Source organism: Arachis ipaensis, chromosome B5 (genome assembly GCF_059453495.1).
Source record: "Arachis ipaensis isolate K30076 ecotype BB chromosome B5, ASM5945349v1, whole genome shotgun sequence".
NCBI classification, from domain to species: domain Eukaryota; kingdom Viridiplantae; phylum Streptophyta; class Magnoliopsida; order Fabales; family Fabaceae; genus Arachis; species Arachis ipaensis.
In genome coordinates this window covers 109,809,322-109,835,128 of record NC_142440.1, presented here as the reverse complement: position 1 = coordinate 109,835,128, position 25,807 = coordinate 109,809,322, and the positions used below count along the sequence as shown (strand labels likewise).

General features: G+C 33.9%; 1 protein-coding gene and 1 non-coding gene across 2 annotated transcripts in view; one reads left to right on the top strand and one right to left on the bottom strand.

The window, feature by feature from the left end:
• Positions 1-5,322: 5,322 nt before the first annotated feature.
• The window catches only part of LOC148565345 (uncharacterized), a gene marked incomplete at its 5' end in the record, with an annotated part of 39,622 nt that continues 19,137 nt past the window's right edge, over positions 5,323-25,807 (bottom strand). The window contains one exon of the mRNA XM_088487150.1: positions 5,323-5,407. Coding sequence (XP_088343276.1) covers positions 5,323-5,407 — 85 coding nt within the window. The remainder of the gene's footprint in view (positions 5,408-25,807) is intronic.
• LOC148565346 (small nucleolar RNA R71) lies at positions 19,665-19,772 on the top strand. Its single transcript, XR_015884662.1, has one exon. It is a non-coding gene; the product is annotated as a small nucleolar RNA R71 (small nucleolar RNA).

Here is a 25,807-nt window from a genome sequence, read left to right as displayed (position 1 = left end):
TAGTATCACAAGACACTACAAGAAAAATACCCATTCAGCCACACTTTTTTTAAGCTACATTTGAAAAGCAAGAATAGGCTACGCTTTTCGCCGTGTTGCCTTTTTATAAGAGAAAAGGATACACAATTGTGGCATCATTTAAAAAGTGTAGCCTTAGGTATTATAGAAATCACTTATAAAATATAACCGTATGTTGATATCTATAGGTTCACTTTTCGTATCAAAGGGGACGCTTTTAGAGGGTAGCCTATTTGTTAAGTTTTGGGCGCATTTTAAAAGTGATGCCTAATGTATCTAGAGCAAAAAAATTTGACACAACTCACAACTTAGTAATTTTTTGTTTCCTTTTCACCAAATCACATACTACCATACACTCTAGGGTCTGCACACAGCCCTCTTCTCTCAGCACCACAAGACGCAGCCATGCACCCTCGGTCCCCCTCACAGCTCATGAACGGTGTCGCCAACTTTCCTCTCTCAGCCCTCTCTCTGCCGCACCTCTCACCATCTGTCATCACCCTTTCCCTCTCAACCTTCTATTTGTCTCTCACCAGCCACCGTCACGGCTTCTGTCACCACTCACCAGCCTCAGAGTCACGACAGTGCTGTGCTGCTTCTCGCCTCTTAGTGATGACGAGTCAACGACCCTTAGCGACAATGAACGTGAAGTGCGATGACGCTTCTCTATCCCTCAACGATGACGACTAGTTTTCTTGTTTCAGTCACGACGGTGTTGTCCTCAGTCGTCCTCTTCTTCTCTGCCACTAGTCTTGTTCTTCTTCTCTTCTTTGACCTCTGCTCAAGCTCAGGTAAATAATTATTGTTCTAATTAGGGATTTTGGTGATTGAAACTTCTGATTAGGGGTTTTGATTATTGTTCTGATTAGGGGAGGTTCTGTGATTATTTGTTTTTTAATTAAGAAGCATCATGTTCTATTTTTAATTTGTTTTTGGTTTTGATGTTTCCCAATTATTTTTAGGTTTTCAGGTATTGTGGCTGCTGGGTTAAGGGGTTGTTGGTTTATGGACTACTCTGATTTCCTAAAATTGTTGATTTCTATTGTTGTTTGCTGCACTACTTACATTACTGCTGCATTTCTTGATTCCTTTCCATCTGTTAATTGTCCTACAGCTTCCTGAGCTTCAGAGAGGTTAGGGGAGATTGCTTGAGTTAGTTACAAATGGTGTATTTTAGAGGAGAGGAAGAACAAAGAAAACTTTAGCAGAAATTATTAGAAGAGATTTAAAAATGAATGGGATAAACACAAAGATGACTTATGACAGGGCACAATAGCATTGGTTGTTTCATGTATCTAACTCTAGTTATTGTTACTGTCTTTGTTGTTTTGTGTATTGTCTAATCTTTGTAAGCTATCTGCACCTAGTGGGACAAGATTATTAAAATTTGTTTGCAAATTTCTTTCTTTTAATTTTGTTTTTTTAAAAGTTGGTTCTTGTAGCTGTGAATCTATTAATATTTTAAAGTTAAAGCGTATGTATTGTTTTTTTGGAGAATAATTTTTGTTATTCAGTTCAATCTGATGTCACTTTGATTTTTTTGTTTCTGTAGTGAACTGGCTGAGGATCATGATGCGGAACAGGCCAAGGATTTGCTTCGGCGCTTCATCGTGTGTTATATGATTGACATTGGATTACTCGATTTTCTCTGACAAGAAATTCTCTTGTTGATATTTTCGTGATCTTTGTTTTAGGAAAGTGCCATGAATGCAGGCACAAGGTTGAGAAAAAAGGTTTAATATGTTACTCCTCTTGATTTTGAAGTTCTTTGATCCCAGTTTCTTCAACTTTTTGTAATTTAAGCATTCATTTCCTGCTTCCATCATGTTAAGCTGTGTTTGATTGTTTTGTGCTCATCATGAAAACCGATTTTGATTTTCTATGAATTTGTTAAGAAACTGACAGTCCACGCAATTGTTTCAATTATTTAAATTAATAATGCTGGATTTACTTATAAAATAAACATGGAGACTAACATTGTAATATGTACCAGAAGTTATTGAGAGACATTTATTCATGTAGCAGAGTCAATGTTCCTACTCCTGTACTTTATTATCTTTGTATGGGATTATGTGTTTATTCGATAGGGAACAGAAATTATAGAATATATTTGCAAATTTTGTTACAATGTTGCTAGTCCTGTTTCTTACATAGTACTGCTAGTTTTTCTAGTGCTGTTTTTGAAACTGCCTTTGTTATTGTTGTTTTCTTAATTTTATTACTTGCAAAATTTGAACGAATGTTATTATTTCAACACTGTAAATGGTGAAAGTTTAGCAGAAAAAAACTGCTAATTTTTATGTTATTATCATCTTTAGTTTCCTTTTCTTGCTAATTCTTAAAAAATTGCTCTGCTTCATTAGTGCTTCTGATCACTCTTGCTGGTTTCATTAGTGAATTTAGTTTATTATGCATATTATTTTTTATTATAAGGCATATTATTAGTGCTTCTGATCACTCTTGCTTATTTAATTTTTATTAGTGCTTCTGATCACTTTTGATTCCAAATTGATGATTCCATTGTTGATTTTATCAGAGGAAACATGAATTCAGAGAAAGTTGCACAAATTCCCAGAAGAACTACTAGGTCTTTAGCTTCATCTTCTGCTCAAAATTCTGCTTCATTTTTAATTACTTAGAATGGTTGAAATTGAATTTTAATGCTTTCTTTAGGATCCGGAATGGTTTATCTCAACTGTACGCCAAAGACATCATTCCTGATGATAAGCAGGAGCTTGATGAGGCTTTGCAGTAGGAAGTAAGTTGGTAATTCAATTTTCACAGCTTTAGATATGAAATTACAATTTTCGCACTTAAAGTAAATTGGTAATTCATATGCTATCTGATCTTTTCCACTAGAATAGGACAAGTACATTTCAGCAATGCAAAATAGAAAGCAAATTTGGTGATTTCTTTTTCTTTCTTAATTTGTGTACTTAAAGTACTGAAAATATACTCCTAAGATATTTATTCAATCAAGAATATAGACACTGGTATCAAGTGCTTCATTCTTTATAATTCCAAGATTTTTTCTTTTTGAAAGAAAGAAAGAGCTCAACACTTATAGTGGATCTTATTACAATTGAAGAATTAAAAAAAAAAAACAAAGACAACTAAAGTAATTCCAAGATTCCTTTTCTCACATGGTGAAGCATTTTTATTAATCATCTATGTTTGAAGTTGTTCTGCAGAGAATTATATCTCCAATAAGCTTCTTATGTAACTTTTGTTTGTGTAGATTCAAGCTGCATTTTGAGCGGACGAAATCAGGAGAACTCCTCCAACACCACAAGATGAGATGAGAGCAGGAATGAGCTACTTCCACGATAAATGAAGAACATAGGGATAAATGAGCGGGTAATCAAAGAGTGACTCCTGAAGTGAGAAGGGATGTTTCTTTCCTAGCTAGAATGATGTCTGCTAATTTGTATTATTCCCAGAGCATGTTTGAAGTAATTTATTTTTAGAGAAATAAATTTTATTTTTAGAGAAATAATTTATTATTCCCAAATAGAAGATTTATGGCTACTAATTTATTATGGCAACCTAAATCTTGTTTAAGGATAATTTTTATTATTTAAAGAATAATTACATAGTATTATTATGTATTTATTTTTATTTTATAATGTTTTACTAATTTAATTAAAAATATAGGATTATATATATAATTATATTATTAAATATTAGGTTTTAGAAAAAACTTATTAATATATATACAGAAAATAAAAAAAAAATAATAAGAGACCTAAGGCTACACTTATATATAGTAGCTATAGTATACAGAAAAAAGGACCTAATGCTACACTTATAAAAAGTAGCAATGGTATACAATGTGTCTACGCTTTACAGGTGATGTAGTAGCATTGAAAAGCGTAGCCTATTCTGGCAAAAATAGAAGCTAAAAAGCGTAGCCTTTGGTCCTGAACAGCATCACTTGAAAAGCGCACCCTATTCCCAAACGCCAAAAGCGTAGCCCTTGGTGCAGAAAAATGTAGCCTTTGAGAATAGGCAACGGCTAAATAGGAATCACCCCAAAAAGCGTAGCCGTAGCCCAGAAAGCGTAGCCGTAACCTAAGGCATCATTTTTTTCATTTTTGGCTACACTTTTCAAGTGTACCTAAATGGGTGTTTTTCTTGTAGTGAGAGCAGTAGAATAAAAGAGGTGGCAGCAGTAGTGAATAAAGAACTATAAAAAACTTGAATAAAAATAGACTTAGACTTAAGTAAATACTAAAATAAAATAAATGGACATTGATTATATTGACTAATGTGTATATAGTAGTGTATTAGTTAGGCTTCGGTTAGGATGTGATTTTTTTTTGAAAGCTAGGGTGTGATTCTCAGGTGTGTACCTGTGTATAATAAACAATTAGTTAATCAGATTGTTATAAGGTCACTATTCAAGTTTTGTATCTCTTCCAACACTTCCTGGCTTCTCACAAAATCACACAGTGGATTAACAAATTAGGAAAGACTGTACAATAAGAAAGATTAATGTATTTATTGATAGAGAACAAGGATAAATCCTATGAAAATCTTAGAATTATAGAAACAAAATTATAAGTTATTATGAGATAAATAATCAGCTTCTTCATCACAATTAAAAATTCAGAAATTCAACCACAATAAAAAAGATAAAATTGAGTTCGAGTGATAATAGTTTGACTATTTGAGTGGGTGAGTTTAAGCATTGTCCTACTCATAATATTTATTATTATTATCACATATAATAAATAATTTCTTTATTTATAATTATTCATTTAGAAATAAATAATGATTTGTAATAGAATATTTTTTATTTTCAAAAATAAAATTGTAGCTCGAGTTTTTTTTCTTAGAGGACTAGATGATGTATTACTTGATCATTCGCAGCTAATTTCTACTCTACTTGTCTAAATAAACAATTATAAATAAAAATATCTCTTAAAATAGACCATTATAGGTGAAGTCATATCTTCTACTAGTATAATAACCATGACTCATTAAGCCACGCATCATTCTCTCAATTAACCAGAATAAAAAAATATGAAATGGGGAGTAATGCTTACATTCTTCCATCTAATCTTCTCCCCCTGCCTGTGGGTTTCACTTCAACCCGTCCCCTCCTCTTTGTCCTTGAAAACCCTAAACCCCATTTTCCTCTTCATTCTCTCCTCGATAACCCACTCCATCCTTGTGGTCAATATTCTCTATGGCTATTCACGCTCCATTTGTTTCTCTCACCGAGTAGTTTGATACCCTAGTTCCCGAAGAACATCTTTTTCAACCCCTATTTGAAAACTCTAACTAACCGAGCTAAGTGGATTATTCGTCTGAGAGAACGGTTTTGGCGATGGCGATGGTGAGTTTCAGCCGGAGAGATGCTCGCGATGATGAGTGACTACGATCTCTGTTGTGTGCTTAATACATTCACGGAAGTGAACAACTTTGGTGAGACATGTTCGGTCGAATCTCAACCATCGCTCTCCTCGTGTAGGTATTCTGTCGATATCTTTCTTTGTCTGGTACTGCAGGTTTAATGTCGTTGATTTAGGGTTTTCTTTGTGGGTTGGTGGTCTTTGATTTGGGGTTTGGTATTTTTTTTGTTTCTCAAATGTTTGAGTTGATTGTCATCAATTTGAAGTAGATTGGTTTTTCTTATCTGTTGTGGCTGGGATTTTCTACAATTTGAAGTTGCATCTATCCTTGAATCTTTCCCGTTATCGTACTCTATTTTATTTGTGTGTTCATAATTTGTTGACATCTTGATTAGTTGGTTAAATGTAAATAATACTAGGAATAAATTTCTTGGATGTTTTAATGTTTAGATCTGTTGATTCTATTTGAATTTATATAACACAATATATATATATAATGGTTTGGGTGTTGTGTTATGCTGTGTTTGCAGTTGTGTGAATATTTATTTTGTCTATTTGATGTGAATCTTTCGTGTTTTTTTTATCTGTTTTTGCTTTCTTGGTTGAAATGAGAAAATTTTTTTTGTCTTGATTTGCGCCTGGATTGTTGCAAGTTGCTATGATATTCCTTCCCTTTTTTATATTGGATTTTCTCTATTTTGTGTTTTTCAGAGAGATCCAAAATCCTGTGAGTCACGCAATCCAATGTGTTTGAAGCTTACACCCGCCTTCAAAAAGTCGCGAAGTAACCCTTCCTTACCTATTTTCTTCATTTCTTTATTCTAATTTTTATCTCATTGAATTAATTTATTGATATGTGTTTCAGTGCATTGACATAGGACTTTTGAAATTGGGAATCTGCCTGGGCTATGGATGTTTTATATGCCATTGTTTATCATATTTGGCTTTTTGCTGAGAAGGTATCGATTTCCATTTCATTCTTTTTCTTCTAGAAGTTTATTGTGAGGTTTTGTGCCATGGTAGTCTGATAGAGAGTTAGCTTCAAATGGAAAATTCCTGGAGAAATTGAAAAGAGCTGGTTTGTTTCTTTTAAAACTATTTGGTGTTCTTGTGGTATGTATTCTTCTACATAATGGCTATTGTTTCTACATTTGGCTCTTGATTTAAAAAAAAACAAGAAGATGAAGAATATTTTGGAATTCAAAACTTAGTTCATGAAAGTGAGATTTCTTTGAAAGAAAAATTTAGCCACTTTGTTTATAATAATAACATTTTGTGTAAAGAAATTGAAAATAACTTTGCATTGAATTTTAATTCTGAAGTAACAGAGGCTATAATGTTATAGGAGCCTTTTATATTTATAAATTATAGTCATAATCACAAGTAGGATTATCTATTGTAAGACCTTGGTAAATACTTATTGTGGATGAGAGTACCGTGAATTTATGTTTGTTGGACATTGCTGGTGAGTTAGTTTACTATTTATCAAGTTTTATTTTAGGAGGTCTTGGTTTATCTCTTTTTTGAAATAGGCCAATAAGATTATAATAGATTAAGTCTTTTAAGCTATTGTGGAGCAAATGAAAATTAAATGAGATTATTATGCTAAAATTATGCCATTTAAATATTTTTTTTGGTTTAGAGAATGTATCCATTCCTACTGTGAAGAAAACAAAAGAAGTTTATTGAATGAGAAAAAATGTAGGCTTATATTAAGAATTGTTGGATATTAAGTTTGTTTTTCTAATTTCATTTTTTCGTCACGCAAGGGGCCACTTTCAAGTCTGTGTTTTTTACTCTCATTTTCGAATTGTATATTGGTATTTGTACTTTTTTAAAATCAAGAAATTTGTATTTCAATATTGATATTTTTGTAATTTTAAAAAATAAAAATTTATTGTGTTTATATTATCAAAGAGGCAAAGTCTTTCCCGTTAGAGTTATGTTATGCTTGGTCTTTACGGTATCGAGGCATAAACCTACTGTTTTTGAATATATAGTCTTCAATTTAATAACTTTTTACTTGCAATGAAACTTGTCACAGAGGCCGGAGGAGTGATAGAAGGAGGGCCTACAAAAAGGGCTCATCTTTATGAGCACATATTCTACCATGCTATTTCACCTTCAGTTGTGTTGTTAGAGATTTTTGGCTATGATCTTGGTGTTTCAAGTATCTTTCTTTTCCTCATCCTTATTTCACTGTTTAATACTTCTATTTTTATTAAATCATTGTTGCTAAATTGCATCTTCTAATTTCCTTTTATCGTCATGCAAGGGACCACTTTCAAGTCTTTGTATTTTTGACTCATTCTGGATTCAATTTTTATGTTGATTTCGTTTGGCTTAGGTGTGTTTGTTTCTCATAATAGTACTGACAACTGCAAACTGTATCATTTTATTTCATTTCAAAATATAGTCATCATAAACATATTTGGAATTTATCTTTTTCTAAATTCTTACATAGCCTTATATAAATTATGTTTTTGTTTCCTTGTGTGGTTTTTTAATAATTTTTTTCCTTATGAAATTTAAAAGTTTATATTTGTGTATAAAATAAGTGGAATATTATTTTAAGAAAAGTATTTTAAGAATTTTGACAAAGAAGTTAATCTCTTTAATTTCTATAAGAAATACTCTCTCTAATATTCTCGAATATTTGTTTTTTTTTTTGTTTATATGGGGATAACTAATGGGATTGTTATTTGTATGTGGGGTCCATGTTGATTTTGCAGGTATCATTAACATTTTATTTCATCCCCCCCAAGTTTTTGCAGACAAAGGAATTGAGAGTCAAATTTAGTTTTATTGCCTTTTATTTTAGTTACCTGTTCTTCAATTGTGCAGCAGTTTTTGGGTTCAAAGAAGAAGCCTTTTGGGTAAGTTAAGTAAGACTACTACTTGCTTATTTTTTATATAAATTATTTTTTGTTTTCTTTTGTGTGGGTTTATAAATTTTATCTTTTTATGATATGTGAAAATTTTATAGGTGTGTAAAAATAAGTTAATGTATTTATAGGTTGCAATTGTATTCACTGGTTTATTTTATTCTTTTTCTGATTTTCTGATTTTTTGTTATTTTATCTTCTTGATTATATACTTTCTAAATACATATTTTATTTACATGTCTTATGAAATAAAATTAGTAAGAAACTTATGGTTATTTGTTTCTCTCTTTTATTTATTTTTTTTTTCCTTGATTGAATCTTTTTTTCCTTCTGTTTTCTTGGGTATTGAAGTAAATAATTAATAAGTGTTGTTGTTCTGTCTTTTTTTTCACTATTTGCTTCAGATTGGGGCCATTTATCTCTTATATTTCTGACTGTTGAATTATGCCTTTTTATGCATTCAATTTCGAAAAACTATTGTGTTAAAACAGTGAAAAATTCTTTAAAAATCTGTATGGTGTAATTTCAACCGCTGGATGCCTTTATTTTATTCTTTGTTGTTTCTCTGATCTTTTGGTTTTTATTTTCTGGAGTACTTATTTTATCAATGCATATTTTGTTTCCCTCTTTTCTCATGTGTTATGAGTGATAGGCGTGATGGATGACGATTTACTTTTGATGGTCCACTCTGGTGTTCGCAGTGGCGGCGGTGGCACTATTAGGTATAACTCTTCATTCATATTATTCTGAACTTCCTTGATGAATATTTTTTAACGAATTTTACTTTTGTTGTCACATATGATCTGTGAAACGTGTATTTTTAAGTTGGTATCTCTCAAATGAAATTTTTAACTTTAATAGAAAATCATATATTTATTTTAGTTTCATTGATGATACTAAATCATTTTTTAATCTTTGGATTACTGATCCCATATTTCTTATTGACTCTTATATTTCTCAATCTTAAAAGATATAATTTTATGCACTTGAATGATAAAGTACTTTTGTTGTAAAAAATGTAAAAACCTATCAATTTCGACATGGTTCAATTCCAACTGTTGTCTTCCTCATTTGCTTCAGATTGGAGCTATTTATCTCTTATATTTCTAACTGTTGAATGATACACTTTTAAGCATTCAATTTTAAAAAACTATTGTGGTTAAAAAGTGTAAATTCTTATATTTATCTCTTATATTGATGGTCCACCCTGGTGTTTGCAGTAGCAGCGGCGACACTATTAGGTATGACTCTTCATTCATATTATTCTGTTTTATGGTATTTATCATTTAATTTTTTACATGTGTGCCTTATTATTTATATGTAAGTGTACGCCACTTGATTTTTATGTGGAACCTGTTTAAAATACTTTTTCATTTTTTGTTTCCCTCTTATTCAATTGTGGAGGACCTCTTGGCTTGCAAAATAAAGTTGCTTCATGAAGTTAAGTGATACTTCTCTTTGCTTATTTATACGTCATTTTTTTTGTTCTTTTTTGGTGTGCTTAAAAATAATTACAATATTTTTATTAAAAAATCTGTTGGTATATTTTGTTTCATTTTCAATGAGTGATACATTTTTATCCACTTATTTTCAGAAAGCAAATGTGGTCAACAGCTGAAAATGCTATGTAAATTGAGCCGGTGCACATTATCTATGTAAGTTTCTCTAATTTCTATGAGAAATAGTCTATCCCACTTTATAGGGGCCAATCTCAGGTGCTAGCTTCGTTGAGTTGTATTTTTAGAAGTCGTTAAAAAATTTTGTTACTGTCTGTTCCTCTCATTTTTATGTTTTTATCTGCTTGGTTTTTTTTATTTTAGAGATACTCATTAAATTTTATTTTAGTTTCACTTTAATAGAAAACTAGAAGTTTATTTTAGTTTCACTTATGATATTCAATCACTTTTTAATCTTTGAATTACTAATACCATATTTCTTAATTTTGAGTCTTATATTTCTTGATTTTTTAAAGATATAATTTTATGCATTTGAATAATAAAGTACTTTTGTTGTATAAAGTGAAAAGACCTATAAAAGTTGATGCCATTCAATTTTAATTGCTGCCTTCCTCATTTTATATGTTGAGAAGTTACCTATCAAATTTAAAATAAGTTACCTGTGCCTTATTTATGTATAAATGTACACCAATTGAGTTTTATTTAGAAGCTATTTAAAATAGTTTTTTTTGCATCCCCTCTTCTTCAATTGTCAAGGATCTGTTAGCTTGGAAAAAGGAGTTGCTTGATGAAGTTAAGTGATATTTCTCTTTTTATATTTTTACTTTTTGTTTTGTTTTGTGTGGTTTTACAATATCTTTTTTTCTGATATGGGAAAGTTCATTAGTGTATTAACAATTAGAATATTATTTTACACAAAGCTTTTGGACAATTTTTAAGAATTCTGACAAATGACAAATCTTTATTCACTAAATTCTAGAAATAATATGTAGTTAACAGTGAATAAAAAACTTTTGGTGGAAAAAGTGGGTAAACCTATAAAAACCTATGAAATTCTATACGTTGATATTTTATACATTGCAATTTTTTTTTATGCCAAGAAAAGATAAGCACTTGCTAATTTTATTTCTTGGTTTTATTTGACATTCTTTTGAGATAAGATGAGTAAGTATTTATCTTTTTCTTATTATCCTACAGAGCTTGATTTGTACTTCAATTTTTTACATGTCTATTTTTTTGATATATTCCACACAATGGAATTGAAGTCAAATTTGTCTATCTACCTTTTGTTTTTTATTTTTTTTCTTGTGTATTTTTAGTAACTAAATTTTGTTTTAGATTTAGTTATTTATTTTTTTTGTAATTTCGGTTTCAAATGATTGAATTGTTTTTTCATTCTTGGAGTATTGATGATGTACTTAGAAGATGGTGGTATGTGTGTCTTTTTATTTTCGTTAGTGCTGATTTTTGTTAAAAAAAATTTATACTTTATAGATGATGATGTTGACTTTATTAGAAAATCAGATTTTTGGTTTGTGATTTGAATCAATTCTTTATTTTCTTCTTTTTCTATTTTACTGATGTGCTGGTTTTTATCTATTTTTTGGTTATTTATTTTAGAAATACACATTTTATTTTTTCCTTTTCTGAAATAAAATTAGAAACAAGATTAAGTTGATTTGTATTATTATACACCCATTGAATTGTGCTTCGATGTTATTTGGATTTAGTTATCTGTTTTTCTGAAATTTGTTGAACAATTTTATTATGTATTTTTCATTATTTTTTGTTGTCTTTGTTTGTTTAGTAATGAACATTATGTTATGAGAATCAAATATTAAAACTTCTCAGATTAGTCGGATGATTTCTTTGAAGTTTTCGAGTTTTGGATTATGGGATTGATCAGTTCGTTGGGTTGGGTTGGTGAAACCACTCTTCAAGCAGCTTTAAACTTATGAATCAATGGAGCTAATAAGATTCGTAATCTTGGAGCTGCTTGGAGAGTAGCCTGGGCAGTTGCTCTATTTAGCTATCAAGCTTATGTCGATTCTTTTTTTGAGAAGTTTGAGATGTTGATTCTGTTGTCCTATTTTTTTAAACAAAATTAGTAAGAAATTTATTCCTATTTATTACTTTTTTTGTTTATATCTTCATTCCTTGATTGTGTTTCTTTTTTTCTTTTGAGCATAATTTTTGGACTTTATTGATGGCCACTTTATTTTTTGGTATTTAATTACATAGATAATTAGCTTGTGTGTATCTTCATTGGGAATATGTATTTTTTACAAAGTTTTGATTTATAACAAAAAACGATGAGCACTTGCTAATTTTATTTCTCAGTTTTGTTCGCCATTCTTTTGAAATAAGATGAGTAAGTGTTAATATTTTTTTTTATTATCCTACAGTTCTTGAATTGTACTTGAGTTGTTCCCATATCAATTTTTTTTAATTCTCCCACACAAACGAATTCAGATTCAAATTTATCTTTGTACCTTTTTTGTTTTTAGTTTTTTTTTGTGTGTTTTAGGTAACTAGATTTCGTTTGTATAATAATTAGATTGTGAAAAATAATTAGTGTACTATTCTATAAGGGGCTACTGGAAAAGTTTGAAAAATGTTGATCAGATGCTAGCTTGTGTAAGTTGTTTTATCAAAAGTCATTATGTATTTTGTTACAATTCTGCATTTTGTTCTTTGTCTGTTTCGCTCATTTTTAAGTTTTTATTTGCTTGGTTTTTATTTTTAGAAATACTCCTTATTTATTTAATTTTTTAGCCATTAATACTTTTGGTTGGAAATTTTGTTATGGTTGTGAGAATATTAATTCAAACCTTTTTTTCCCATTCTTTTTTGTTGTATTTGTTTGTTTAGTAATGAAGTTTGAGTGTTTGATTTTGTTGTCCTATTTTTTTAAATAAAATTAGTAAGAAATTTATTCCTATTTGTTATTCTCTTTTGTTTATATTTTCATTCCTTGATTGTATTTCTTTTTTTCTTTTTAGCACAATTTTTGAACTTTATTGATGGCCACTTTATTTTTTGATATTTAACTACATAGATAATTAGCTTGTGTTTATCTTCATTGGGAATATGATATATTTTTCATTGGAAATCTAATAATATAGGAAGCCTAATAAAATAATGATGTCTATACTAAAAGGTGTCCTCATCTAAGTCTACCACTCCTGGATCTATGCATAGGTTATCTTTTTATTTTTGTTACTAGCTTTTCTCTGTGTGTTACCTCATGTTGTCTTTGTTATCTTTCTCTTCTCTCTCATCCTCTTCTTATCCAATCCTCTCTCCTCCTGTTAGCTTACAATTTGTATAGAGGATAACTTAGGGTTAATATAGCTTACCATTTATACACCTTATGTGTGTATCAATTGTTGTTAGCTTAGGGCTTATATATAGGATTATTTAGTGGGACCCGCAAATATCTTTCGATTGATATCTAAGGTCAATCAAATATCTTTCAAATCTCTATCTTACTTGTTTCTTTTTTTTCCTCTCAAAATAAGGATTCTATAGATTTCAAAATTCAAATTACTCAATTGATATATGTTTATAAATAAAGTATGAATCCATTGATCATGTCACATTTTTCTCACATTCATGTGCTATTGTATATTTTTTTTTGAAAACAAAGAGCTCAACACAATACAGTGGAGCAATAAAATAAGGAACAAAATAACAACTTAAAAGTAACACAACAGCCATTAAGAAATTCTCCTGTCATCTCTGGCATAGCCATCAACAATAAAAGGAATCCACACCTCTCCACTCGTTGTGGCTTGGTGCACGAAATTGTGATCATCAATGGCCCCAATAACTTGGTACACACAATTGTAATCTCAACTCTTTATCACAACTCCGCACAACTAACCAGCAAGTGCACTGGGTCGTCCAAGTAATAAACCTTACGTGAGTAAGGGTCGATCCCACGGAGATTGTCGGCTTGAAGTAAGCTATGGTCATCTTGTAAATCTCAGTCAAGCGGATTCAAATGGTTATGGAGGATTGATAATTAAAAGATGAATAAAATATAAAATAGGATAGAGATACTTATGTAATTCATTGGTGAGAATTTTAGATAAGCGTATGAAGATGCTTTGTTCCTCCTAAACTTCTGCTTTCCTATTGTCTTCATCCAGTCATTCATACTTCTTTCCATGGCAAGCTTTATGTTAGGTTTCACCGTTGTCAATGGCTACCTCCCATCCTCTCAGTAAAAATGGTCCAAATGCGCTGTCACCACACGGCTAATCATCTGTCGGTTCTCGATCATGTTGGAATAGGATCTATTGATCCTTTTGCGTCTGTCACTACACCCAACACACGCGAGTTTGAAGCTCGTCACAGTCATCCCTTCCCAGATCCTACTCAGAATACCACAGACAAGGTTTAGACTTTCCGGATCTCAAGAATGGCTGCCAATAATTCTAGCCTATACCACGAAGGTTCCAATCTTAGATTAGAAACCCAAGAGATACACATTCAAGCTTGTTTGCATGTAGAACGGAAGTGGTTGTCAGGCACGCGTTCATAGGTGAGAATGGTGATGAGTGTCACGGATCATCACATTCATCAAGTTGAAGAACGAGTGTATATCTTAGAGAAGAAGTAGGCGTAAATTGAATAGAAAACAGTAGTACTTTGCATTAATTCATGAGGAATAGCAGAGCTCCACACCTTAATCTATGGGGTGTAGAAACTCCACCGTTGAAAATACATAAGAACAAGAAGTCTAGGCATGGCCGTGAGGCCAGCCTCAAACGTGAACATATAAGTTCCAAAGATGAAAAGTATGGAAATACAATAGCAAGAGGTCCTATTTATAATACTAGTAGCCTAGGATTTACAGAAATAAGTAATTAATGCAGAAATCTTCTTCCGGGCCCACTTGGTGTGTGCTTGGGCTGAGCATTGAAGCTTTCACATGTAGAGACTTTTCTTGGAGTTAAACGCCAACTTTTGTGCTAGTTTGGGCGTTTAACTCCAGCTTTTATGCCAGTTCTAGCGTTTTGACGCCAAAATTTTAATGCTGACTTGAAATGCCGGTTTGGGCCATCAAATCTCGGAAAAAGTATGGACTATTATATATTGCTGGAAAGCCCAGAATGTCTACTTTCAAACGCAATTGAGAGCGTGCCAATTGGGCTTCTGTAGCTCCAGAAAATCCACTTTGAGTGCAGGGAGGTCAGAATCCAACAGCATCTGCAGTCCTTTTTCAGCCTCTGAATCAGATTTTTGCTCAAGTCCCTCAATTTTAGCCAAAAAATACCTGAAATCACAGAAAAACACACAAATTCATAGTAAAGTCCAGAAATGTGATTTTTATTTAAAAACTAATAAAAATATAATAAAAACTAACTAAAACATACTAAAAACATAATAAAAACAATGCCAAAAAGCGTATAAATTATCCGCTCATCACAACACCAAACTTAAATTGTTGCTTGTCCCCAAGCAACTGAAAATCAAGTAGGATAGAAAGAAGAGAATATACAATGAATTCCAAAAACATCTATGAAGATCAGTCTTAACTAGATGATCGGGGTTATTAGCTTTTTGCTTCTGAACAGTTTTGGCATCTCACTTTATCCCTTGAAGTTCAGAATGATTGGCATCTATAGGAACTCAGAATTCAGATAGTGTTATTGATTCTCCTAGTTCAGTATGTTGATTCTTGAACTCAGTTACTTTATGAGTCTTGGCCGTGACCCTAAGCATTTTGTTTTTCAGTATTACCACCGGATACATAAATGCCACAGACACATAACTGGGTGAACCTTTTTCAGATTGTGACTTAGCTTTGCTAGAGTCCCCAATTAGAGGTGTCCAGAGCTCTTAAGCACACTCTTTTTGCTTTGGACCACGACTTTAACCGCTTAGTCTCAAGCTTTCACTTGACACCTTCACGCCACAAGCACATGGTTAGGGACAGCTTGGTTTAGCCGCTTAGGCCAGGATTTTATTCCTGTGGGCCCTCCTATCTACTGATACTCAAAGCCTTGGATCCTTTTTTATTTCATCCTTGCCTTTTGGTTTAAAGGGCTATTGGCTTTTTCTGCTTGCTTTTTCCTTTTCTTTCTTTTTTTCTCTCTCTTTTTTTTTTGCAAGCTTTTCACTGCTTTTTCTTGCTTCAAGAATCATTTTTATAATTTTTCAGATTATCAATAATATTTCTCCTTTTCCATTATTCTTTCAAGATCTAACAATTTTAACATTCTTAATCAACAAATTCAAAAAAAATGCACTGTTCAAGCATTCATTCAGAAAAACAAAAAGTATTGCCACCACATCAAAATAATTAATTTGTTTTAAAATTCAAAATTCATGTACTTCTTTTTCTTTTTTGATTAAAATATTTTTCTTTTAAGGAAGGTGATGGATTCATAGGACATTCATAACTTTAAGACATAGACACTAAGACACTAATGATCATGTAATATAAACCTAAAGCATAATTTTCGAAAAACAGAAAAATAAAGAACAAGAAAATTAAAGAACGGGTCTACCTTAGTGATGGTGGCTTGTTCTTCCTCTTGAAGATCTTATGGAGTGCTTGAGCTCCTCAATGTCTCTTCCTTACCTTTGTTGCTCCTCCCTCATGACTCTTTGGTCTTCTCTAATTTCATGGAGGAGAATGGAATGCTCTTGGTGCTCCACCTTAGTTGTCCCCTATTGGAACTCAATTCTCCTAAGGAGGTGTTAATTTGCTCCCAATAATTTTGTGGAGGAAAGTGCATCCCTTGAGGCATCTCAGGGACTTCATGATGAGGAATTTCCTCATGCTCCTGTCCATGAGTGAGATCTCTTGTTTGCTCCATCCTTTTCTTAGTGATGGGCTTGTAACCGACTTCCCTGTTGAATCTCTCTTCCATTGAGCGCCCTCTTCACAAATGTCTATGAGGACTTGGTCCAACCTTTGATCAAAGTTGACCCTTCTAGTGTAGGGATGTGCATCTCCTTGCATCATGGGCAAGTTGAATGCCAACCTTACATTTTCCGGACTGAAATCTAAGCATTTCCCCCGAACCATTGTAGGCCAATTCTTAGGGTCCGGGTTCACACTTTGATCATGGTTCTTGGTGATCCATGCATTGACGTAGAACTCTTGAACCATTAAGATCCCGACTTGTTGAATGGGGTTGGTGAGAATTTCCCAACCTCTTCTTCGAATCTCATGTCGGATCTCCGGATATTCACCCTTTTTGAGCTTGAAAGGGACCTCGGGGATCACCTTTTTCTTGGCCACAACTTCATAGAAGTGGTCTAAATGCACCCTTGAGATGAATCTCTCCATCTTCCATGACTCGGAGGTGGAAGCTTTTGCCTTCCCTTTCCTCTTTCTAGAGGTTTCTCCGTCCTTTGGTGCCATAAATGGTTATGGAAAAATAAAAAGCAACACTTTTACAACACCAAACTTAGAAGGTTTGGTCGTCCTCGAGCAAAAGAAGAAAGAAAAGAGTAGAAGAAGAAAATAGAGGAGATGGATGGGATTTTGTGGTTCGGTCAAGGGGGAGAAGTAGTGTGTATGATGGGTGAAAATGAAGAAGTGAAGATGGCTCTATATAGGAGTGGAGAGAGGGGTAGGGTTCGGCCATGTATGGGTGGGTTTGGGAGGGAAAGTGGTTTGAATTTGAATGGTGAGGTAGGTGGGGTTTTATGATGGATGGATGTGGATTGGTGAAGAGATTATGGAGAAGAGGGTAGGATTTGATAGGTGAGGGGTATTTGGGGAAGAGTTATTAAGGTGATTGGTGGAGGGTATTTGGGGAAGGTTGTTATGGAGTGGTGTGAAGAAGAGAGAGAGAGATGAAGTACGTGGGGATCCTGTGGGGTCCACAGATCCTGAGGTGTCAAGGATTTCTCATCCCTGCACCATGTGGCGTGTAAACGCCCCCTTGATTGCCAATCCTGGCGTTAAACGCCAGGTTGCTGCCCATTTCTGGCGTTTAACACCAGCTTTTCTCCCCTTTCTGGCGTTTAATGCCAGCTCTGTGCCCATTTCTGGCATTAAACGCCAGCTCTGTGCCCCTTTCTGGCATTAAACGCCTAGAATAGTGCCAGACTGGGCGTTTAACCCCCATTCTGCTACCCTTCTCCTCTAGGGTGTGCTGTTTTTAATACTGTTTTTTATTCTGTTTTTACTTTTTCAGTTGTTTTTGTGACTTCACATGATCATCAACCTACAGAAAACATAAAATAACAATGGAAAATAAGTAGATATAATAAAATTGGGTTGCCTCCCAACAAGCACTTCTTTAATGCCAGTAGCTTGATAGTGGGCTCTCATGGAGCCTTACAGATACTCAGAGCATGATGATGGCCTCCCAACACCAAACTTAGAGTTTGAATGTGGGTGCTCTATTTGACTATGCACTGAGAGAAGATTTTCATGCTTCCTCTCCATGGTTACAGAGGGATATCCGTGAGCTTTAAACACAAGGGAGTCCTCATTCACTTGAAGGACCAATTCTCCTTTGTCAACATCAATCACAGCTTTTGCTGTGGCTAGGAAGGGTCTGCCAAGGATGATGGATTCATCCATATACTTCCCAGTGTCTAGGATTATGAAATCAACAGGGATGTAGTGGTCTTCAATCTTTACCAAGACATCATCTACAAGTCCATAAGCCTGTTTCCTTGAATTGTCTGCCATCTCTAGTGAGATTCTTGTAGCTTGTACCTCAAGGAACCCTAGCTTCTCCATTACAGAGAGAGGCATGAGGTTTATGCTTGACCCTAGGTCACACAGAGCCTTCTCAAAGGTCATGGTGCCTATGGTACAAGGTATTGAGAACTATCCAGGATCCTGTCTCTTCTGAGGTAATCTCTGCCTAGTCAAGTCATCTAGTTCTTTAGTGAGCAAGGGGGGTTCATCCTCCCAAGTTTCATTACAAAATAACTTGGCATTTAACTTCATGATTGCTCCAAGGTACTTAGCAACTTGCTCTTCAGTAACATCTTCATCCTCTTCAGAGGAAGAATACTCATCAGAGCTCATGAATGGCAGAAGTAAATTCAATGAAATCTCTATGGTCTTAGTGTGAGCCTCAGATTCCCATGGTTCCTTATTAGGGAGCTCCTTGGAGGCCAGTGGAAGTCCATTGAGGTCATTTTCAGTGGAAATCACTGTCTCTTCCTCCTCTCCAGGTTCGGCCGTGTGGGTTATGTTAATGGCCTTGCACTCTCTTTTTGGATTCTCTTCTGTATTGCTTGGGAGAGTACTAGGAGGGAGTTCAATAATTTTCTTACTCAGCTGACCTACTTGTGCCTCCAAATTTCTAATGGAAGATCTTGTTTCAGTCATGAAACTTTGAGTGATTTTAATTAGATCAGAGACTACAGTTGGTAAGTCAGAGTGGCTCTGCTTAGAATTCTCTGTCTGTTGCTGAGAAGATGATGGAAAAGGTTTGCTATTGCTAAACCTATTTCTTCCACCATTACTGTTGTTGATGCCTTGTTGAGGCCTCTGTTGGTCCTTCCATGAGAGATTTGGATGATTTCTCCATGAAGGATTATAGGTGTTTCCATAGGGTTCTCCCATGTAATTCACCTCTTCCATTGCTGGATTCTCAGGATCATAAGCTTCTTCTTCAGATGAAGCTTCTTTGGTACTGCCTGTTGCTGCTTGCTACTTGCATTTCAGACAGACTCTGAGAGATCATATTGACTTGCTGAGTCAATATTTTATTTTGAGCCAATATGGCATTCAGAGTGTCAATCTCAAGAACTCTTTTCTTCTGAGTTGTCCCATTATTCACAGGATTCCTTTCAGAAGTGTACATGAATTGGTTATTTGCAACCATTTCAATTTGTTCCTGAGCTTCTGCAGGCATCTTCTTTAGATGAAGAGATCCTCCAGCAGAGCTGTCCAATGACATCTTGGACAGTTCAGATAGACCATCATAGAAGATACCTATAATGCTCCATTCAGAAAGCATGTTAGAAGGACACCTTCTGATCAATTACTTGTATCTTTCCCAAGCTTCATAGAGAGATTCACCTTCCTTCTGTCTAAAGGTTTGGACTTCCACTCTAAGCTTACTCAATTTTTGAGGTGGAAAGAACTTTGCCAAGAAGGCATTGACTAGCTTTTCCCAAGAGTTCATGCTTTCCTTAGGTTGTGAATCCAACCATATCCTAGCTCTGTCTCCTACAGCAAAAGGGAAGAGCATAATTCTATAAACCTCAGGGTCAACCCCATTGGTGTTGACAGTGTCACAGATTTGCAAGAATTCAGCTAAGAACTGATGAGGATCTTCTAATGGAAGTCCATGAAACATGCAATTCTGTTGCATTAGAGAAACTAATTGAGGCTTAAGCTCAAAGTTGTTTGCTCCAATGGCAGGGATTGAGATGCTTCTCCCATAGAAGTCGGGAGTAGGTGCAGTAAAGTCACCAAGCACCTTCCTTGCATTGTTGGCATTGTTGTTGTTTTTGGCTGCCATGGCTTTTTCTTGTTTGAAAAGCTCTGTTAGGTCCTCTACAGAGAGTTGTCCTTACTCCTGCTCATATGAAAGAGAGAGAAGAGAAAGTATGGAATCTTCTATGTTACAGTATAGAGATTCCTTGAGATGTCAGAGGAAAAGAAGAATAGAAGGAGGAGGTAGAGAGGAGAGAATTCGAACTTATAGAGAGAGGTAGTCCGAATTGCACATTGAGGAAGAGTGCTAGTCCCTTAAATAGAAAAATGTGAGAAGGGGGGAAGAATTTTCAAAAACAAATTAAAAAGATTTTGAAATAATTAAAAGAAATTTTGAAAAATTGATTGATGATTTTCGAAAATTAAAGTTTGAGAAAGTAGTTAAGTGATTTTGAAAAAAATTTTGAAATTAGAAATCAAAAAGATATGATTGAAAATTATTTTGAAAAAGATGTGATGGAGAAGATATGATTGAAAATCAAATGAAAAAAAAGAAAGTTTTAAAATTAAAGTTGATTACTTGACTAACAAGAAATTAGAAGATATGATTCTAGAATTTAAAATTTGATCCTTTCTTAATAGGCAAGTAACAACTTGAAAATTTTGAATGAAATCATTAATTGTAGCAAGGATTTTCGAAAATAGAAAAAAAATATAAAATGGAAAGAAATTGATTTTGAAAAGATATGATTGAAAAGATATGATTTGAAAAAGATTTGAATTAAAAACAAAATCTTACCTCTTGTGCCATCTTGGCGTTAAACGCCCAGAAATGGTATCCATTCTGGCGTTTAATGCCCAAAATACTAGCCTTTTGGGCGTTTAACGCCCAGCCAGGTACCCTGGCTGGCGTTTAAACGCCAGTTTTCCTTCTTCACTGGGCGTTTTGAACGCCCAGCTTTTTCTGTGTAATTCCTCTGCTGCATGTTCTGAATCTTCAATTCTCTGTATTATTGACTTGAGAAGACATAATTTTGAAATTTTTTTTGAGTTTTTTTTATGATGAGAAACAACAAAATGAAAATACTCATGGAAAACTAAGATCAAATAAACAAAGCATGCAAGATACCAAACTTAGAAATTTTCATATTAGAAATACCAACAGATTGAGAATGCATATGAGAAACAACTAAACACACAAAACGAGAATTTAAAGATCAGAGCAAGGAAATCATCAAGAACATCTTGAAGATTAATGAAGAACATAATGCATGTAATTTTCGAAAATTAGAAGAATGTAATTGACACCAAACTTAAAATTAGACACTAGACTCAAACAAGAAACATAAAATATTTTTGATTTTAAGATTTAAAAATTTTTTTTTGTGATTTTTCGAAAATTATATGGAAAAGAAAATAAAGAGATTCAAAATTTTTAATGAGAATTCCAGGAATCTTGCAATGTTAGTCTAAAACTCCAGTCCAGGAATTAGACATGGCTTACTAGCCAGCCAAACTTTTAGTGAAAGCTTCGGTCCAAAACACTAGATATGGCCAATGGCCAGCCAAGCTTTAGCAGATCATTACTTTCAACAGCAAAATTGATAGAAATCAACAAGCTCTTGTGATGATAAGTTGAAACCTCGGTCCAAAAGATTAGACATGGCTTCACAGCCAGCCAGACTTCAACAAATCATCATGAAACTCTAGAATTCATTCTTAAAAACTCTGAAGAACAGAATAGAAAATTTTTTGTATTTTTGAAATTTTTTTGAAAATAAAAAGTAAAAAGCTTAAACATAAAATAAAATTACCTAATCTAAGCAACAAGATGAACCGTCAGTTGTCCAAACTCGAACAATCCCCGGCAACGGCGCCAAAAACTTGGTGCACGAAATTGTGATCATCAATGGTGCCAAAAACTTGGTACACACAATTGTAATCTCAACTCTTTATCACAACTCCGCACAACTAACCAGCAAGTGCACTGGGTCGTCCAAGTAATAAACTTTACGTGAGTAAGGGTCGATCCCACAGAGATTGTCGGCTTGAAGCAAGCTATGGTCATCTTGTAAATCTCAGTCAGGCGGATTCAAATGGTTATAGAGGATTGATAATTAAAAGATGAATAAAATATAAAATAGGATAGAGATACTTATGTAATTCATTGGTGAGAATTTTAGATAAGCGTATGAAGATGCTTTGTTCCTCCTAAACTTCTGCTTTCCTATTGTCTTCATCCAGTCATTCATACTCCTTTCCATGGCAAGCTTTATGTTGGGTTTCACCGTTGTCAATGGCTACCTCCCGTCCTCTCAGTGAAAATGGTCCAAATGCGCTGTCACCGCACGACTAATCATCTATTGGTTCTCGATCATGTTGGAATTAGATCTAATAGATATTTTTGGAAAACGAATTCCAACACCTAAAACTCACCGGCAAGTGTACCGGGTCACAACAAGTAGTAAAACTCACTTAGAGTGAGGTCGATCCCACATAGATTGATGGATCAAGCAACTTTAGTGGGTGATTAGTTTAGTCAAGCTAACATGGAGTGAATTGTGTGACGTTGATCAACAGAAAGTAAAGTGCAAAAATCTTAAAGATGCAGAAAGTAAAATTGCAAGTAACTTAAATAACAAGAAAGTAAAATAGCTGAAACTTAAATTGTAAGAAATGTAAATTGCATCAAATGTAAAGGGAAGTGGGTGTTGGAAATTAAAGAAGCAGTAATTTAAAACTCAGATCAATTGCAGAAAATTAAATAGCAGGAAGAATAACGGATTTGGAGTGCTAGAAATTAAAACAGATCTAAAAGATGTAAAGTGCATTAAACTAAAGAGCTCTCAGATTTTGAAATTCAGAAACAGATCAATTCAATATCAAAACAGAAATGTAGAGGTGTTGAAGAATCAAAACAACAAGAGCTTAGATCATTCATGAAAATCCAGAAAAGGAATCAACAATTTCAATGAAACAGTAAAAACAGAAGAGCAGCCAAGAGCTCAACTCAATTGCAAAATAAAATTGAAGATCTCAGGGAATCAAAGAGACTAGAAAACAAGTCTAGATCTCACTCCCTTCCTAGATCCAATAGAGAACAAGATGCAGGAAATTAAAGATGAAAGCAATGAAGAGAACTTTGATTCAAATCACAATTCACTTGAAAGTTTGCAGAAGAAGAACAAGAGAAGTTGCAGATAGAGAATGAAAACAGAATTCGTTCCAGTCTCAATCCAAGATTCAAAACAGAAATAAAAATTAAAGAGAGAGCTATCTACTCGTACTCCTAATGCTCCTTAGTGAAGCCAACCTCCAATGCTCTCTAATGGAGCTGCCCCCCTATGAAAATGAGAATGATGCCTTTATATAGGCTTTTTACAAAATAAAATGAAATTGAAATGAAAAACAAATTAAATGAAAATCCTAATTCTAGCTTGTTCTTGTGCCTTTGAGTGATGATGTGGGCTTTGCTTGCTTTGGATTTGAAGAGAGATGGGTTTGGTTGGCCTTTATTCAATTTGGTGAGGAATTGAATTTAAATGGAATTTTGGTTGAATTTTGGCCCATGGGTGACACTCCCAGGGCAATGCTCGGCTCTCACCAAGAGCGCAGCATTGGTGCTTGTTTCCTTAGCCCTTTTGGTGCGCGCAACAATGCTCCCTGGCTGTGGCAATATAGCGTTCAGCTCTCCCCAAGAGCATAGCATTGATGCTTCAAGATTGAGGTTCCAGGTTCAAGCCTTGGTGGAGGCATTTCAGCTCAAATTTTGGAGAATAACTAAAGAGTAGTGCTCCTCAAGCTCCCTGGTTCAAATCCTAGTGAAGCCATATTGGCTTAGCTTCCTTGCTTTTTCTTTGGGAGAGAGCACGACAATGCTCTCCAAGAGAGCGCTTTGCTCTCCTTGAGAGCGCTACTTTGCTTTGGAGTGAGGCTCTAGCTTCGAACCTTGGTGGAAGCATTGACTGATTTTTTTGCTTGTTTTTGGCCCTTAAAGATGCATTTTACTCGTGCCTCAATTTTATGCCAAATATGGATTGCCATATATCGTTGGAAAGCTCTGAATGTCAAATTTTCAACGCAACTAGAAGCACATCAATCGGACATCTGTAGCTCAAGTTATAGCCCATTGAAGGAGGCATGGTCATGCTGTGAGCGCCCAGATATTAACTTAGAGAAGATTTTGCTTCCAAGCTCATTTTTGCATCACGATAATGCTCTGCTCTTGGCAAGAGCAGAGCTTTGTGTTCTGATTGCCAGTCTCTTTTAATTTGGTCATGGGCCACGCTTTTAAAAGCGTGGCCTAAGCCTCCAAAGTGTGCTCCAACTTCAAAGTGTGTCCCAAAACTATTTTTTTTCTCCTTTTTAGCTTATTTTGTGCTTTTTGCTTCTTTTTCTTCTTATTTCCTACAAAATTTATAAAATTAAAAGATCAAGGAAATATACCATTTAAGTACAAAAGCATTCATTATTCAAGCACAAATCATCAATTTCTTGTATGAATAAGCATAGAAAAACATGACATGGTGACATGTCATCACAACACCAAACTTAAACCTTTCTTGTCCTCAAGCAAGAAAAGAATCATGCAATAAAGATTGACAATCCAAGGTAAGAAGAATAGCAACTCAATGTTCATGGTTAGCTAGTTTTCTAAGCATGCTACAATCACAAAAGAGATGTAAATGATTGATGCTTCTATCTAACTCAATTTATGAAATCTTTCTCTTATATTTCTTCCTTGAAACAAGCTTTTGATTTTCTTATTAGCTTCTCCTTTTGGGTGCTTTGCTCTATGAGTTGATAACAAAGCTACGACTTCTAAATGCTTTGTTTTCAAGTATTACCACTTGATACATAAGCACCACAAGCATTTAATTAGAGGACTTCATTAAGCTCATTTGTTTCTTTTCTTGACTCTCTAATCATTGATGCTCAGAGCCTTGAGCTTTGAGGGAGTGCTTTTTTGCACTTTGAGCCTAACCTTGACTTCTAAGTGTTTTGTTTTCAAGCATTTTACTTGATACATAAACACCACAAGTACTTAGCAAATAAATTGCCATTGGTACTCAGAGCCTTCAGCTTTCTCATTCTTTCCCTTTTTCTTTTCTTGCTTTAATTGTATTTGCTTCTTCAAGGTTTTCATGATTTTCAAAAGATTTCACAAAATGTCCTAGATGAAAACTTTAATTAAATAAAATCCAATGCAATTGAGCAACAATTATTCATACTTGCTTTCCAATACTTGTATGCACATGCTAAAATCTTCTTTAATTCCTTGTTTGTTTATGATCATGATGCTTTATTGCTTTTGAACTCACAAAACTCAAGTTGGTAGTCATAATGCCACAGCAACATGTTACAAATCAAGATTCAAGCTATGCTTTATTCATACACACACGTAAACAGAAAAGATGAAGACAATCATGAAATTTAAGTGTTGGAAACAAATGAGAAGAAAAGGAACTCAACAACCTTGTGGTTCATCTTCATTATTGTTGTCCTTTTTCCTCTATTCTTCCTCTTTCCCTTGCCAAACTCAGAATGCTTGCTCATCCTCAAGCAACAATTAGAACAATGGCTATGGGGCTAAGATGGATCATGAATGTCTTATACAATAAAATGTTAGCAGTACATGTGTTTCAAGCAAGCAAAATTAGAAATAACAATCAAGGCACAGAGAAATAGAAACATTGTGATTGTAAGCATAAGAAG